This window comes from Talpa europaea (assembly GCF_964194135.1).
Source record: "Talpa europaea genome assembly, chromosome: 15".
NCBI lineage: Eukaryota > Metazoa > Chordata > Mammalia > Eulipotyphla > Talpidae > Talpa > Talpa europaea.
The window spans coordinates 27,012,252-27,030,932 of NC_140083.1; the positions used below are offsets into that span (position 1 = coordinate 27,012,252).

Consider the following 18,681-nt stretch of genomic DNA (forward strand, 5'->3'; position numbering starts at 1 on the left):
CTAGTAAAGCATTTTGAACCCACAAGACCCTCAACAGAGTGATTTTAGACTCATTACCCTTGTATTGTGTGATTTTATTAATGATGAGAAAATCTATATATTTTATAAATATTTTTGCCTCTGAACCAAAACAACAGACACCCCCAATTAGGTGATAATATGCTATAAAAATCATGATTAGTAAATAAAATGCAATAGGGATAAGTATGGATAAGTAAAATAGATAGAACCCCATAGCAGTCAACATATAAAATATTCCCAGTTATATTTTTTAGCATTTTATATGTGCAGCATTTTAGCATTTTATATGTGCAGCTGACACTGCATACAGACATAAATCTCTTACCAAGTTCTGGACCATACACATTCTTTCACTTCTCAGTTCAGCTACTAGTCCATATATGTCCACAAAATCATGGTCATTTATATGTTGTGTTAAGTGGTCCAGAGCAATAAAAACTCCAGTTCGCCCAACTCCAGCACTGCAGGAAGAGTGAAATTTCATGAATAATTACTCAATAAAAGGCTGTTCATATTGATGATGAAGAAAACAAGCTATGCTAGCAATAAATTCTAGATAATTTCTTATTTGGCAGTAGATTTTCTTTGCATATTTATTGTTATTAAGAATGGTTAGGAAGGGAAAGATTGTCATTAATACTTTTAACAAATATTTGAGCTTTTTTAAAAATCAGTTGAACTTTTCCTGTTTTAATACTTTATGATGTATAGTTGGAGATGTATAGAGAAGATTTTTAAATTGTTAAAAATTCTCAACACCAGAAAGTTTGCTATGTTCATGTTTTTGTTTATTAATAGGAATGTCAATTATAAAATATTTAGCCTCTATAGCATTTTCTATGCATTATATTGATAGTCCCTCATATACTTTTAACTTCCTTCCTTAAGTTTTTATTTATCTTCTATAGATAGTATAATTGAAAAGCTACTTTCTTTTAAGAAATTAGTTTCATATCTAAGGACAAGTATGTTATCAATTTACAGTATAAAAGCTGTTAACCTAACAAGATTTATTCAGAATTCCCATTAGAAAGATAAGACTTGTAGGTGTTCAAATGGTTAATATAGAAAGTAATTCTGAGAAAGAATTGGCAAATTCAATCCTATAATTGCTACTTTGAACAACATAACATTGGCATTTTTGTAAGTGAGAAACAGTCATATGTTGGAAATTTCCTGTGATTAGACATAAGAAATAGTGAGCATTAAAACATAAATCCAAATCTGGTAACACAAACACACATATGACCTAATAAACAGTCTTTATACATCATTCAAAATATTTTGAGTGTACACACTGTCCTACACATTTAGGGTAGAGCAGTGAACAATACAACAAAGTATCAACATTAATGAGAGCAAAGAAGAGATGTACACAAATTAATATCCATAGTAATAAATTAATGTCCATAGGAATAAATTTATGTACATAGTGTCATGAAGAAAGATCAGGTAAGGTTCTAGAGGGCATGTCGGAGAGGAGCACTGTCCTTGGAGGGGGCAGGAGAACAGGTTTGAATAAGACCATGCTTTGCTCTTCAAAGCAGAGCAAGGGAACTTGGGTAAGGAAAATGCAATGGGTTGCTGATGGGGAACAGGGTTCACCTGTTGGTTGGCAAGTTGGCTGTGATATGTGAAAAGAAGTTGAGGAGAACAATAGGGTTTCTGGCTCAAGCTGGTGGATGTGTTGTTTATCAAGATGAGGATAATGAGGAAGAGTCAGCTTGGAGATTGAATCATCTGTTCTGTTTCTGATATGTTCAATTTTCAGAATTTTTGTGGTTATTCAGATTGTCACATTGAATTAGAAATTGAATGTATAAATCTAAAGTAGAGGTAAGAAGTTGAGTTTTGAGCTAAAACTTTATTAGTTTTAAAATTATATTTAAAAGTGATCATATATATATATATAAGCATACCTCTTTCTAATTTCTTTTATCCATTTAAACCATGAAGGAGAAGATTCTAATCCTTTTAAATTATCAAGGGAGAGGTTGCCTTCTATTTTTAATGAGCTTTAGTGCCAGTGGCATTGTATATGCAAGATACAAAGATGCTAAAGGCAACTACTATTCATTAAAGATTTTAATCTTCAATGGTGCAACTTCAATGGTGCAACTTAAAATGAATCACGGACTTTAGAAGCATATTGTTATACTATTTATACTATATGCTACTCTATTAAAAATTTTATGATATGGAGGAAATGAAACTGGAGGTTAAGAATAGGACTTTTATATTTCATTCTGTGTGCTTTCTAAATATAAATACTGTTCAGATACTTTATAATGAGCAAGCTCTTATATACTTTTCTAATAATTAAAAAAATCAAAATTTAACTGGAAAATATAAAATCATTTAAGATAGTTTTGAGTTTTTCCTTTCAATAAAGGTAAAAACTTGGATGAATGAATATTTTCTTGCATATTCAACCACATTAATGATAGTATAATCATATGAGAAAAATATCATTTGACTAAATGGAATTATTATAATTAATTTACTAGTTATCAATGTGATTAAATATATTATTTAAAGTTTTATTGTACAAAAGATACAGTTCCTGGAATTTATACAAGTGCACAATTCAGTGGCTAAAGCACATTCACAATGTGGTGGAACCATCATTATTCATTGTAAGGTTTTTTCATCATCCCAAACAGAAACTCTCTACCCACTGAGTAATAATTCCTCATATCCTCTCCCAAGCCCCTGGTAACCACAATTCTACTTTCTGACCCTATGAATTTATTCTAGGTAACTCATATAATTGATTTATAAAATAGTACATTATCACCAACTTTTCCTCTAATTTACAAACTCCAATCGTTGAAAAGACACAAATTGACACTGAATTAGACATATCATGTTAGAAATCATAAATCATTTTAATATGTCTAGAAAAACTTTGAATTCTAAACAACTCTTGAGTTTTATCTTTAAGAGTATTAAATTGCAATGAAAACAGTGATGGGGGAAATCTCAATTTATAATCATATTGTATTAACCAGTTTCAACTGAAATAATAAAAATCAGGTATTTATTCACTAACATCAAACAATTCTATACATACACATAAATGACAGGATATAATTAAAAAAAAATTAAGGTCTTTGAGATATATAATCCAGTCAAGACTGCAGGAAAATTCCTAAACCTATACACATACACACACACACACACACACACACACACACCCCTCTCTCTGTATATATCTATATATATCTAAAACACCAATATACAGATTCCTAAACCTATATACATACAAACATACATATCAGTATATATATAAAAACTAGTAAATATATTTATTTCCTTTGTCTTGAGACACATTCATTACTCATTTTATTTCTTTCTAAGCTATTTACAAAGTTATATCTTGATTTATCATAACTAAGAAAATATCTGAAAACTGTAAGCTGAAATAAATATGTTAATGTTATAAATAAAGCAATGGTATCATGATAATAAAAAGATTACACTGAATTTAGAGTTTAATTCTAGTGTTTGATATAAGGTGCTAAACCTGCCTTTCTTACCTGCAGTGAATGATCATAGGTGTGCTGTCATGTGCTCTGCTAGCTCGAACCAACTTCACAAAGTGAACTAGAGGGGTGCTGTTTTCAGGAACCCCGTGCTCAGGCCAAGCAGTAAAGTTACACTGTCGAACAGTCATGCAATCCCCATGCTAAGACAAAGTGACAAATTAAAAAAGATCAATAAAATTATTTAAATATCACAGTGAAAGTTGAAGAGAGCTGGTCTCAGTTTTTGAAGGTGATCTTTTAAAATGACTCTATACCACTCTATAAAATGCAGAAGAAACTGCATTTTATTTTTATATTTTCCTTTGAGAGGACTTTCATCATTGCTGAAGAAAATTGTTTTTCAGTATAAATGGTAACAATTAGAAAGCTTGCAAATGGATAACGTTATAGAGGATTTGTGTTCAAATGTGGCTTAACATTTTATAGCACTAGAATAGATTTTGAAACAATTTTGACCCAAAGTTTAAACACACTCACCAATTACTTAAAACACAAGTGATGAGTGTCTGATAGCATCAGAAAGTCTCAATGTCCTTCTACCATCTGTAAACTAATATAATGGAATCTCACACTATCTTTCTATCTTAGTTCTAGATTAAATAGAAAATCTTGAGTGCATATAGATATGGGTGACTTGGTAAATTCCTATTTTTAAGTCAAATATTACATTTGTTCATAGAATTAGTGTTCTAGTTTTCCCCTCATTTTTCTTTCCTATTTCCCTAAGAATTTTATGTCAATTCATTAATATAAACTATAACCATGTGATCTGTAATTAAACACAGTGAAATGGATATGAACTAAGTCTGAAGGACAAAGAAAAATACTGGATGGTTTCATTGATATGTGGAATATAAAGATACAAAACAATGGGAGACACAAAACTAAAATAAAGCAAACCTTAGAAATTGAACTGTAGAATGAGGCAGCCAGAGGGAAGTGGTGGGGAGCAAGTGGGTGAGGAGACCCAGTGATTTGTGGTGGAGGATTATGGATGCTTGGTGGTGGGCTTGTGGTAACATACATCTCAAGAGGTTGAACCTATGTCTAAGTCACATGCAGTGTTATAAACCAACATTACCTCATTAAAAAAAAAAGACAATAAAAATATTAATCTATCGAACCTCCCCTGGTTGCGCAGCAGTTGAGCGCTGGGCTGTGAGGCTGCCCGCAGCCTCTGCAGTGCCAGTTCATTCCCGGGCCGCCGGCGAGGGACCCACAAAAAAAAAAATAATCTATCCAAAATAAATTTTGTTTATACATAAAAAAGGCAGATGCCAATTTGAGAGTTCTTTTCAGAAATTGATAAGAAAGGGCCTCCCTGGTGGTGCTATCACCAGCAACTGCAGCACGAGTTCGATTCCCAGCCAGGGAGCTACACACATGGCACAGCAGCCTACTCCTGTCTTGCTCACTGCTCCCCTCAGCAGTGTATTTCCATAGATCCACCTGTTCTGCTCCCCACTCTGTCTCTAGTGAATTCTCTCACCCATGCATACCTCTGTCCTGTACCCCAGTTCTTGTATGCACAAATAAAAATAAAAATCTTTTTGCAAAAAATGATAGGAAAACATTACTGAATATATAGTTAACAATGCAAGAGACAGTTCTAGAAATTAATTTTACTTTAGACACTTAGAACATTCATATTTTCCACTAGGTTTGGCTTCCAACCCACACTCTACTTTTTACCCTTTCAATTTTCAGATCTCTGATGGTCCAATCTATTTGAACATCCTCCAGTAGCTTTGTGATCACTATATCTCCAAAGACAGTAACTGGTTTGTTGTCCTCTGGCCAATACTGATGGCATCTGATCTGTATTTGGAGAAAATGACCAGTCATGAGAACCACTGTTATACTGATAAATTTCACAGTTATTGCAGCTGAGTTAAAAGCACCTTATAGATATCTGAGTTATTGATGACACAGTATTCACTGAAACTAACACACATATATTAACCAAATTGTAAAATGATATTCTGTGAAAAGATTTTCAAGTAACTTACCCGCCCTTTTTCAAAACACTGTGTCAGCATTACTAATGTTTTTGCTCTGGTTTCCCACACCATTCTCCAAAAATCCCCAACTGTTCCCGGTAACGGACCTTGAGTAGCAATAAATTCATTTGGACATAAGTAGCCCTAGAGGATATAATTACAACACTGCATCAATATTTATGCACACATAAATAAATGAACAGAGATAGTATTTTTAATTTTTGAGCAATGTAAGAAAAATATATTAGTAATAAAATGACCTGACATTTTTAAAGGTTATATAATTTTAATACCAATACTAAATATTCAAAAATTTCTAACATTTAATCTCTCAGTATGATACACTATGTAACAATCATTTTTAACATATATTTCTAAACCTTCAGTAAAACATTAAAGACTATACAAAAAATATTGACCTTCATTAAATGCTTACTTTACTACAGACATTATGCTAAATATTGATAAATATTTCAACTTTTTTTTTACAAAAAGCTTGTGTTTGGTGCTATTATTGTCCTTTTATAGATGAAGATACTGAGGCTTAAGATGTGAAATGATTTATTCAACTTCTCACAATTGAAAGAGAATCTGAGTTATAGTTAGCTCTTACCCACCCCATTATGTTATTGTCATATATTTATGGGTCATACCAATATTTTCCTGTAAGAAATTACTTCTCTGCTTCAGCTGTAGCATGAGTGTTTACTCTCCAGAGCTCTGAGCCAAGACTAATGTGGAGATTTATCTAGCTAATATAGGACCTGAGATTTATCCTCAACTCCATTATGACAGCTGTTGTACATTTTATCAAATTGTTCTAAAACTTGGTCCATTCACCTGGAATGTCAGCATTCCTCCTGAATATCTGTGAATTTTCTTAAAGAAAGTTACTGTAGGGCCTCGCCCTAGCCACTGCAACATGAATTCGATCCCCTGCCAGGGAGGTGACCCACATGACACAGGAGACCTCTCCTGTCTGGATGACTGCTCCCCTTAGCAGTGTATTTCAGTACACCTGCCTATTCTGTTCACCACTCTGTCTCTGGCGAATCCTCTCACCCCTCACATCTCTGGCCTGCACCCCAGTTCTTGTATGCATAAATAAATAAATCTTTAAAAAAAAGTTATGGTTTTAATAGTTTCACTCTGACTTCTGTAAGACAACCAATCTATTCAAGTTTAAAGATGAAAGGATTAAGAGTAGTTAGAAGGTTAATGTAACAATCTAACCAAGGGAAATGTTTGACTGATGACAATGAGGATGGTAAGAAGTAGTAAGATCTAAGTATATTTTGAAGACAGTCAATAGAATTTGCTTATTAATTGGATATTTGGTATAAGAAAAAATAGAGGAATCATTCAAATGATTACAAAGGAAGACTTCTGGATGAGCAGAAATGAAGGGAAATACATCAAGAATTCAATTTTGACATACTGGACTTGAAATCCCTATTACATATTCAAGCTCAATTGAAAATATTTCTAAACTCCTCTATACGGTTAGTGACTGTTTATGGGGTACAGTCTTTCATTTCTCCCTCTGTCCCACAGATGTATAAAGAACCAGCATATTCTTCAGAAAGATTTTTCCAGACTTTTTGTGATCCAGGATCCAGGAATATAATTCCCAAAAACAGCCCAGAGCAGAGGGATCCATATATATTAATATTAATATAGCTACAGACTTTGGTCTAGAGTTTCCCAGTCTTAAAATACATCCCTCAGACCACATGCTGGTCCTCTCCTTTTGCTTTCTTAAACTTTATTTTTTTGCTCTTCTATTTAAACATTATAGTTATGCTGCTGTCTTCTCTCCTTTCCTTATATTGATATTCTCCCTTTGTTTCTAGCTTCCGAAGAAATAGAAATCCAGCATCCATTTGTTGATGGCCTCTGTCATTTGCTCCTTAACTGACTCTTTATCAGTGTACCAGGGAACTCTATTATTTAGAGATATCCTGAAACAAATTGGGAAGTTCAAAGAATTGAGATATCAACCATTCTTTCTGAGGTCTACATTGCAAGCATTTGGAGATGGAGAAGCGAATGTCACAACTATCATAACTCTGTCTATCCCATCTGTACCTGGTATCCTAAGCAAAGATTTTCCCAAAATGTATGAGCAATACAACATATTGCACACCCCAGTACTGAAACCTGCCTTAATGTAAAGTGCTTTCCAGCTGGATCTGCTTACCATGCAGCTCAGCAATGAGAGGGCATATCATTGTCTATGGGTCATAGTGACTTTGTTGTAAGATTTATTATATTACAGTATTACTTGATTAGAGCAGTATATACATATTCAAACTTCTGAGTTTATTGTTCCTCTTGCATTATCATATCCTCATGGTTGCCTCCTGACAACCTATAGTATTCAGAGAGAACATTGGAGAGTCTTACCTCATCCACGTGGTTCAGTTAACCTACTAAAACTATCTGGTTTCCTTCTTTATCATACTTATGACCTATACTGTCACCTCATATCTACTTGAATATTAGAGAATGTGAGTTATTCATTTTATCTACTTACTGGCAAATACAAATGATATAATCAGAAGGTCATTGATAACACCATTTGCCCTTGTCACACAAGACATATGATCATTACAGCACTGACTAAAATTTAAATGTCTAAATGCATAGAGGTATCATTATATATATAAAAGTAAAAATTCAAAATGTGGTAGAATTGAGGCTATAATAAATATTAGCAAGCATGTAAGATTTCACCATAATCTTCAGAGAAGAACTAAATGGAATCAAATATCTGATAAATGAATAAAATATGCTATCTCAATAGCAAATTCTGTGTTTTTTTATAAACATAGATTTAAAGTTCTAGCATTAAATGGATAACTTAACTTTTCCTAACCTTCCCTTACTTTCCTTAATAAGAAACACACATATATACACACACACACTATATATATATATATATATCTTTTCCCTATTAAAAAATTTATATTCTCCCATTACTTTCTGCTCTCACAATAGACCAAATATATGATTGTAATTAGCAACCAATAGGTTAGGTTATTTTAAAGGAAAAGGATGAGGATCACATAGGCAGAATCCCAGTGGGATCAAATGGAATGGCAGGCCTGATTCAGAGGACCTATGAATAAGGAAAGAATAAAAGAGCTATGGGAATGTAGGAAATAGAGGACACTCTCAAGTATCTATAGGACCACTATGATAAGGAAGGTTAGCCTGGATATTTGTTAGAATTGAAGCCCGTGCATGAGGGAACATGGCTTGCTTTAAAAAAAAAAGTGTATAAAAAGAATTTCAGAGATAGAATCATCTGCCTTAGGGGCAAGTGGAGGAATCAATGATAAGAGGGAAATATCTATTTATTGGGAATTTTTTAAAAAGAATTTCAAGGTGAGCAGCTCTTTCTGCCCACTTGTGTCTATGCAAATGTCCTTTATTCTTCTCTCCCTTTTTCATAATAAACCTGACTTTTTGGATATTAAAAAAATAATTTCAAAGTGAATAGCTGAAATAACTAATTATAAGGGAAACTCCTACTCTGATATTCCATGATTGTGTCAACACAAGGTGGAGGTGCTGGAATAGTGATGAGCTGTGAGAGAACAAAAGAGTCATGGAGAAAGGAAAGGAGAAAGAAAGACTCTGAAAACAGTTTCATTTCATTTTCAATCTAATGCAGAAGCATTTATTATCTGTGGTGTGCAAGATAGGACATTACACAATCCATAATTCCATGAATGTTGGTTCATTGAAGATAGACATGAACTTATTGAATTCATGAGTTGTTGAATAGCTACAAAGGGGTGTACACTCTACAAGTAACTGAGGACAGAAAGAATATGGTATCATAGTCTCCTTGAAGGATTTAATATCAACAAGGAAAGAAGAGCATACTACATTTTTGTATTATATAAATATGACTTATTGGACTATTTTTACTTTGAAAGAGAGATTGTGTATAGAGAATACATCAATAAACATATGAAATGGGGAAAAGACAAGAGGATATGTAGCCTGATGTCGAAACTTTGCCATTATTAGTGAAAGGATAGTTGGTAAATTGCAATCTCAATTAGGGGCCTTCCATTTCCCAGTTATAAAATGGGGTTATATAGTATTGTTGTAAAGAACTAGCACATTAAATTACATAAAGTTTATAATGACTTTATTTTTAATAGTTGTAAGAGGAATAGGTTTTATAAAAAATAGAACATTCATAAAAATGGCAACTTACAGAAACATAGCTGGCATTAATATAATCTGATCCTGGGATACTAGCATCAGCTATCAGCTTCACTCTGTTATTGTTATCTAGAAGAAAATGTAGGAAATCAATGCTGACTTACATTTTAAATTGCATGCTACTTTTTTATTATAAAAGTATAAAACAAAGGAGTTCATGATATAGCATCCAACATTACAGATGGGCATAAAATTAAAGTAAAATTCCCCTCTTATTCCATATTTCTACCACTTAGAAAAAAATAACTATTTTTATGTTGTATATATTTCCAGCATTTTCTATAACTTCTCATAAAATGTTGACCAAAAATGTAATGATAAACACTTTAGTATGAAAATTCATTTTTTTAATTCATCTATATATTTCCATACAAGCACAGAAAAAGAAACCTAGGCTCCCTATTTTAAAAACCTACATAATATTTCATTTTTGAATATACCATACTCATTTAACTTTTTTATCTCTTTTTGTTATAAAATGCTGAATAAATGTAAGACTTTGAGACTTTTGTTTATATGTCAAAATGTATTTGTAGAATATATTACTAATAGTAAAATTCCCAAATTATAGTGTATATTTCAAATTTTGAAAGATATTGCCAAATGGTTCTTCAATTATATTAGTTCATACTCTGAACAAAATTGTTTGAATAATTTTGTTTCTTCTCATATTTACTACCAGATGATTTTATTAAACATTTTAATTTATGATATTTTGAGAGATAAAAACTGATGATTCATGGCAATTATTTTAAATTTTAAATTAAATTTTAAATTTAATTTTAAATTAAAATAATTTCCTTATATAGAAGTGAAACAGTTTCTTTCTTTGTTTTTGGCTATTTTAAATGCCTTCTCTATTATGCTTTTTGCTTTGTATTTCTAATTTCTAAAAAATATTTTATACTAAAAATAAAGATTGATAGACTTGTCATATGCGTTGTAATTTTCTCATCTTTATCATTTGTCTTTGACTATTTGTCAATCTATTTGGCAAGCTATCTTGCCATACGTAAACTTGTATATTTTGTAATCAGATTTCTCATTAATTTTCACTATGCTTTATTTTGCTTCTTATGTCATTCATATAAAAGTGTTTGTCACATCATTATTTTTATTTGTACTAATCCAATTGATGTTTCTGTTGGATCTTTTATGGATTTTTCTGCCTTTGTTTTAAACATTTCAATCTTTGACCCACTGGGATTTGTTTTCTTAAGCAAAGGAGGCAAAATCTTTCATTGTTTATATGCTGTCATTTTGAATAATAAACAGTCCCAAGTTTTTAATATTCCACCTCTGATCTTTATTCAAAATACCTCTTCTGTCATATATTTTATTTCTCTCTATATTTGGTTCATTTTTGGATTACCTATTCTCTTCCATTAAGTTAATTGCCTCCTCTTTCTTCTTTTTTTTTTTAAATTTAGATTTATTTATTTGTTTGTTTGTTTATACAAGCACTGGGTACAGTCAGAAGCGCGGGAGGGTGAGAGAATTCACCAGAGCCAAAGTGGGGAGCAGAGCAGGCAGAAGGACCTAAGTACACTGCTGAGGGGAGCAGCGGGCGGCAGGAGAGGTCTGCGCGCCATGCGGGACCCTCCCCCAGTGGCCAGGGAGCAGCCGGGGATTGAACCGGCACTGCAGAGGCTGCGGGCAGCTTCACAACCCGGCGCTCAACCGCTGCGCCACCGGGGAGGCCCATAATTGCCTGCTCTTTCTTTAAAATCAGACTCTTAGTTATTATTTAGAATATTTTAAGAGCTGACAAAATTAGTTTCCTATCCATTATTTTTCTTTAAAGAATGATATTAGATTTTTTTCCTGAGGACTTTTTCCAAATTGGTATTTTAATTGGATTGTGCAATGCTGATTTTAACTAGACCTGAAAATGACACAAAATATCTATTATTACTTATTTGAAGACTTTTTTTTAAATTCAGATTGAAAGAACTCAATAGTAGGAGGGTAAAATGGGTAAACCAGTTTAGGTTTGAATTCTTGCTCATCTACCTCCCATATATTTGTATATCCTTGATTAATCTCTCTGCTCCTTCATGCCTCAGATATAACATGTTATAATTCTATTTTGTAGAGTCCTCTTGAGGAAAACTTATAGTTACATTCAATAGATGGTCTCATTCTCTCAAAATTTAAGCAAATGTTATATGTTAAATACTTGACATAATTCTCATTAAGTATAATAACCTGCCCAAGGGTTTTACATTTAGAGATGAGGAATTTTTAAATAAACTTATGCAGATGACTTAGGTCCAAAGTTTTTGATTTTGGTAAGATCTAGCTATTTTAACATGACATCGTGTTTAATCCTGTATCTAAAGAAAGGAAGTCATTAGGTTTTGAGGTTTCAAGGTTCACTCAATAGTCCTGTTTATAATTATCACAGTCAACAACAAACTAAACTTTTCTTCATAGACCTGGATCAGTTCTGAAGGTCAGTGTCCTGTCAAACAGAGACTTGAAAATCTCTTCTGAAAGCATTTGCTGCTAATTCTAGTATCTTAAATCCCTGTAAGTTAATATCTTCTAAAATGCACTGTGATATTTGAAATCCTACTTCCTACATTACTCAAGGGATACAATGCACTTAATTTAGCTGACTCAGGTTAAAATTCAGACTATTGAAATGTTTTCTTTCTCTCTGGGGAAAACTTTTTTTCTTTTATGGTTTTTCTGCAAGCAAAAAATGAAAATATATTTAGCCTAAATTTCTCATTTGCTTGGGTGTGTGTGTGTGTGTGTTATGAAGGAGTTAGCTGCCCTTAGAGGTGACTGCGAGCTTCCAGTTTGCCTTTCTAACCCAAGCTAGGGAAGTAAGATTGTTATCTTCAGACTGTCAACCCTAAGAACCTGTTACTCATTCTATTCACTCAGAAAGTTAACAACTTATAAAAAATAAGCATTCTGTATATAAATAATCGTAAGACATAACATTTGTTCAGTGCTTCCCATGTTCAGTATTGGGCAAAGAGATTTACATGATTGTTTCCTCTAATGCTCACAATAAACTTATATAAAAGAAAGGACTGGATAATATATCTGGTCACTAAGGTACTTAATGGGTAAATAGGATTATGACCCAGAAATTTATTACTATCCATATGTTTTTAGTTTTTTTACTTTACATCATGTAGTATGTTTTAGTAAAATTGACAAATTATTCAAATAACTTTCTTGAAAATTATAAATTCTACCTAATTCTTATAGGGTTCCAACTTTTTAAGAGGACAGTTAAAAAATTTTCTCCTAAAAATCCATTAGAAGATATTAGATATGGATCTAATACATTATTTGAAAAATTACCAACTGAAAGTCAGAAGAAAGCAAAAAACCATTGGCATTCTCCATTTGACTTTAGCAGAGGAGGAAAATGCATATAATTTAATTCTAATATTCTAGACAGTCCTTTATTTACTACATAATTCCATCATTAACAATTTCTTTTTGTCTTAGCTTCAGATATGAAGAATATATCTTAGTTTCAAACAAAGGAACATTGTTATTTTTTTAAGATTGATTTAATTTGATTGGCCATTTTTATTTTGTTCTTACCCTCTAATTTTTAAGATAGTATTATCTAAATTTTCTTATAGCCATGATGTAAGCCAAATAATAATGTAAAGAGATTGAAATATTTAAAATATTGATTTTAAAAGTGCTTTAGTTGATTGAAAGATTAAAAAATATCTTTCTAATATCTCAGATTTTACTATTTGAAATTAGATAATTTATGGTCCTTGGAAATAAGCTAAGCATATTTGATTTACTTATTTTATATATACTGACATTATAAATTATTTCAGCCACATGTACAATATTTCACAATAACTTCTTCAATAGATCATTTATTTCACATAATATTATTAAGAGTACTTAACTAAATAAGCATGAAATAATCTGGAAGAAATTTAGGTCTAGAAGGACATAAGGACATAAACATTTCCCTACTCTTAGATATATGATGCACCCAATCCAGATTAACTCTTTGAAAGAGAAAAAGTTCACATGATAGACATTTAGAGATGTCATACTAACACTCTTAATTTCTTACTATGCCTAATTTGTCAATTTGTTTAAAGTCATTTCCTTATGATTTGCTTTGTTCCAAAAAGGATTTTAGGTAATTAAAGCTATTTGTATTTTCATCCTATTCTAATTCTTGGGAATTAGCAAAATCCATTAGATTACTTCCTCCTATATCATGTTTCCCTAAATTTGTTTATCTCATGCCTCAGCTTTCCTCTAGTTGTAGAGTAACAGAATTTGTTCAATTTCTTCCTACCTTTGTCCTTTATGATTTTACATTTTGTTATTGTAGTCTTTTCAAAATCCTTATCATTCTAGACAGAGAATTCAGTTTTTAAGAATTTCCCCAAAATAGTCTTGGGAAGGCATAGAACATTTTAAAAATATATATGTGACAACTCTTAAAGTAGAAATATTCTAAAAATTCTAGATTTTGAACCAATTGACAATACTTCAGAACATCGTAATACCACATTTTGTTTCCTTACATAAAATACAATGGGTTAGAATGTAGATGATAGAAACACCTATTCAAAAAATGTACTCTCAGACATACAGCAATTATTTTTTTTTTTTTTATTTTTTTTTTTTATAAATTTTATTGTTATATTCCCCATACAATTGCAGCCCCCCATTCTGACCCCAATCCCTCCCCTCCCGCCCCCGCCCCCCTAAAAGTGTCTCTGGTTCATAGTTTTTTGTTGATTTTGATTTTCACTTTCTTATAGTTATTCATTTTCCTGGTCCCTTATTTAAGTTTTCTAGATTCCTGCTATGAGTGAGACCATCCGGTATTTTTCTTTTTCTTTTTGGCTTATTTCGCTGAGCATGATCCCTTCCAGCGCCATCCATGTTGCAGCAAATTGCATGTGTTTATCTTTTTTGAATGCTGAGTAATATTCCATGGTATATATGTACCACATCTTCTTGATCCAGTCATCTATTTTTGGGCATTTGGGTTGTTTCCAAAGCTTAGCTACTGTAAACAGTGCTGCTATAAACATAGGGGTGCAGGTGTTCTTTGGAATTGATGTTTCTGTGTCCTTTGGGTAAATACCTAGGAGTGGAATTGCTGGATCATATGGAAGCTCTATGTTTAGTAGGTCCAGAAATCTCCACACAGCTTTCCACAGTGGTTGGACCAGTTTGCACTCCCACCAACAGTGCAGAAGAGTTCCTTTTTCTCCACACCCTCGCCAACATTTGTTGTTGCTAGTTTTTTTAATATGTGCCATTCTCACTGGTGTAAGATGGTATCTCATGGTAGTTTTGATTTGCATTTCCCTGATGACAAGTGATGTTGAACATTTTTTCATATGCCTGTTGGCCATTTGCATTTCCTCTTCAGAGAAGTTTCTTTTAAGCTCTTCTGCCCATTTTTTGACTGGATTATTTTCTTTGTTGTTGTTGAGACTCATCAGCTCTTTGCAGATTTTTGTGATCAGTCCTTTATCATTAGTGTTGGGTGCAAAAATGTTCTCCCAGTTGGTGGGGTTTCTCTTTGTTTTTGTTATTGTCTCTTTTGCTGTGCAAAAGCTCTTTAATTTGATATAGTCCCAGCTGTTTATCTTTGCCTTCACTATCACTGCTTTGGGTGATGTGTCTGTAAAGATGTCTTTGATGTGCAAATCACGTAGTGTTTCGCCTATATTTCCTTCTATATATTTTATGGTTTCAGGTCTTATGTCTAGTTCTTTAATCCATTTTGAGTTGATTTTTGTGTATGGTGTGAGGTGGTGGTCAAGCTTCATTCTTTTGCATGTAGCGACCCAGTTTTCCCAGCACCATTTATTGAACAAACTTTCTTTGCTCCAATGCATAGTCTTTGCTCCTTTGTCAAAGATTAGTTGACCATAAACCTGTGGGTTTATTTCTGGATTTTCTATTCGATTCCATTGGTCTGTATGTCTATTCTTGTTCCAATACCATGCGGTTTTGATGATTATGGCTTTGTAGTATAGTTTGAAGTCTGGGAGTCTGATGCCTCCATTCCCTTCTTTTTTTTTCAGGAGAGCTTTGGCTATTCGGGGTTTTTTGTGATTCCATATGAATTTCATCAATAATTGTTCTATTTCTTTGAAGAATGACATTGAAATTTTGATTGGAATAGCATTGAATCTGTAGATTGCTTTTGGAAGGATGGCCATTTTAATAATGTTTATTCTTCCAATCCATGAGCAGGGGATGTCTCTCCATTTCTTTGTGTCTTCTTCTATTTCTTTTAACAGTGTTTTATAGTTTTCTTTGTATAGGTCCTTTACCTCTTTTGTTAGATTTATTCCCAAATATTTGATTTTTTTTGTTTCAATAACAAAAGGGATGGTCTTTTTGATTTCTTCTTCTTCAGATTTATTGTTTGTGTATAGGAAGGCTACTGACTTTTGCGTGTTGATTTTGTATCCTGCCACTTTACTGAACTGATTGATGAGTTGAATTAGCTTTTCTGTGGAGTTTTTGGGGTTCTCTATGTATAATATCATATCGTCTGCAAATAGTGATAGTTTGACTTCTTCTTTTCCTATTTGGATTCCTTGGATGTCTTTCTCTTGTCTTATTGCCCTGGCTAGGACTTCCAGTATTATATTGAAAAGCAATGGTGAGAGTGGACATCCTTGTCTTGTTCCAGATCTTAATGGAATTGCTTTCAGCTTTTCACCATTGAGAATGATACTGGCTGTTGGCTTGTCATAGATGGCCTTTATGATGTTGAGGTATGTTCCTTGTATCCCAAGAATTTCAAGGGCTTTTATCATGAATGGGTGTTGCACTTTGTCAAAAGCTTTCTCAGCATCTATTGATATTATCATATGGTTTTTATATTTTTTTTTGTTGATGTGTTGGATAACGTTGATTGATTTTCGGATGTTAAACCATCCTTGTGCCCCTGGAATGAATCCAACTTGGTCGTGGTGAATTATCTTATGGATACATTGTTGGATTCTGATAGCTAAAATTTTATTGAGGATTTTTGCATCAGTGTTCATTAGGGAGATTGGCCTGTAGTTTTCCTTTTTTGTGTTGTCCTTGTTCGGTTTTGGTATTAGTGTAATGTTGGCTTCATAGAACGTGTTTGGTATTGTCCCTTCCTTCTCAATTTTTTGGAAGAGTTTGTGAAGGATAGGCACTAATTCGTCTCTGAATGTTTGGTAGAATTCATTTGTAAATCCATCAGGTCCTGGGCTTTTGTTTTTGGGGAGGTTTTTGATTACCATTTCAATTTCGCTAATTGTAATTGGTCTGTTTAGGTGTTCTATTTCTTCTTTATCTAGCTTTGGGTGATTGTAGAGTTGTAGGAATTTGTCCATCTCCTCTAGATTGTTAAACTTGTTTCCATATAACTGTTCATAGTAGTTACTGATTATTCTTTTGATTTCTGCTGTGTCCGTTGTGATTTCTCCTCTTTCATTGATGATCCTGTTTATTTGTGCTTTCTCCCTTTTTTCCTTTGTGAGCCTGGCTAGGGGTTTGTCTATTTTATTGATTTTTTCAAAGAACCAGCTCTTGGTTTCATTGATCTTTTGGATTGTTTTTTTAGTTTCAATTTCATTTATTTCTGCTTTGGTTTTTATTATTTCTTTTCTTCTACTGGTTTTGGGGTTTTTTTGTTGTTCTTTTTCTAGATCTTTGAGCTTCGAGATTAGGTTGTTTCTTTGCGTTCTTTCTTGTTTCTTGATGTGAGCTTCTATTGCTATATATTTTCCTCTTATTACTGCTTTTGCTGCATCCCATACATTTAGGATATTGGTGTCCTCCTTGTCGTTCAATTCAAAAAATTTTTTAATTTCTTCTTTGATCTCCTCATTAGTCCAATGGTCTTCCAGTAGTGTGGTTTTTAATCTCCATGAGGTAGGAAAGTTCCTTGCCTTCTTTTTATGGTTTATTTCTAGTTTGATGCCTTCATGGTCAGAAAAGATGGTTGATATGATTTCAATCTTGGTGTATCTGTTGATGTTTGTCTTGTGCCCCAGTATGTGATCGATCCTGGAGAATGATCCGTGTGCGCTTGAGAAAAATGTGTACTCCGTTTTTTTGGGGTTTAGTGTTCTATAGATGTCTGTTAAGCCCAATTGCTCTAGGTCCTTATTTAGAGCTTTGGTTTCTTTATTTATTTTTTGTCTTGTTGATCTATCCATTGTTGATAGTGGTGTGTTGAAGTCTCCCACTACGTATGTGTTTTCTCTGATGTCTGTTTTCAGAGAGGACAACAGTTGTCTGATATATTTTGGTGCTCCTTCGTTTGGTGAGTATATGTTAATGAGTGTTATTTCTTCTTGAAGTATTGTCCCCTTGATCATAATGTAGTGACCATTGGGGTCTCTTTTTATCTTTTTGAGTTTGAAATCTGTTTTATCTGATATAAGTATAGCTGTTCCTGCTTTCTTTTTTGGTCCATTTGCTCATACAGCAATTATTAACAGGGTTTTTATGTTTTTTCCTTTCACATCACTACTAGTTGTTAGAGCAGTATTTTTTTCCTTATTGATTAAAAAATGGAGCCACATTTACTAGTAAGGCAAACCCTGGCAGTACCAATCAGTACACATTTACTCAGATCACAATAAATATTTTGCAATGCATTTTTTATATCCCATAAGACACACAACTATGCTGTCAAGGGAAAAGAATGCACAAATTTACACGTGAATTTTCTTTTTTTATTTAAAACTATGTCTCTATGATTTGTTTCTTGGGTTAAATTACAAGCAAAGAAACTAATAGGTCTACTGTTTCTTGCACCTGCATAAGTGAACCTGTGTTAACAGGTTGAAAACCATGTACATTAACTATAATAAACATTAGCAAATCAAAAGAGATACAGTTTG

General features: G+C 32.8%; 1 protein-coding gene across 1 annotated transcript in view; it reads right to left on the reverse strand.

The window, feature by feature from the left end:
- PTPRQ (protein tyrosine phosphatase receptor type Q) overlaps positions 1–18,681 on the reverse strand; it is a gene marked incomplete at its 3' end in the record, with an annotated part of 169,603 nt that overhangs the window by 2,779 nt on the left and 148,143 nt on the right. The window contains exons 39-43 of the mRNA XM_084255469.1: positions 9,804–9,880; positions 5,579–5,713; positions 5,262–5,387; positions 3,561–3,709; positions 347–482 (exon numbers count right to left, since the gene is read on the reverse strand). Coding sequence (XP_084111595.1) covers positions 347–482; positions 3,561–3,709; positions 5,262–5,387; positions 5,579–5,713; positions 9,804–9,880 — 623 coding nt within the window. The remainder of the gene's footprint in view (positions 1–346; positions 483–3,560; positions 3,710–5,261; positions 5,388–5,578; positions 5,714–9,803; positions 9,881–18,681) is intronic.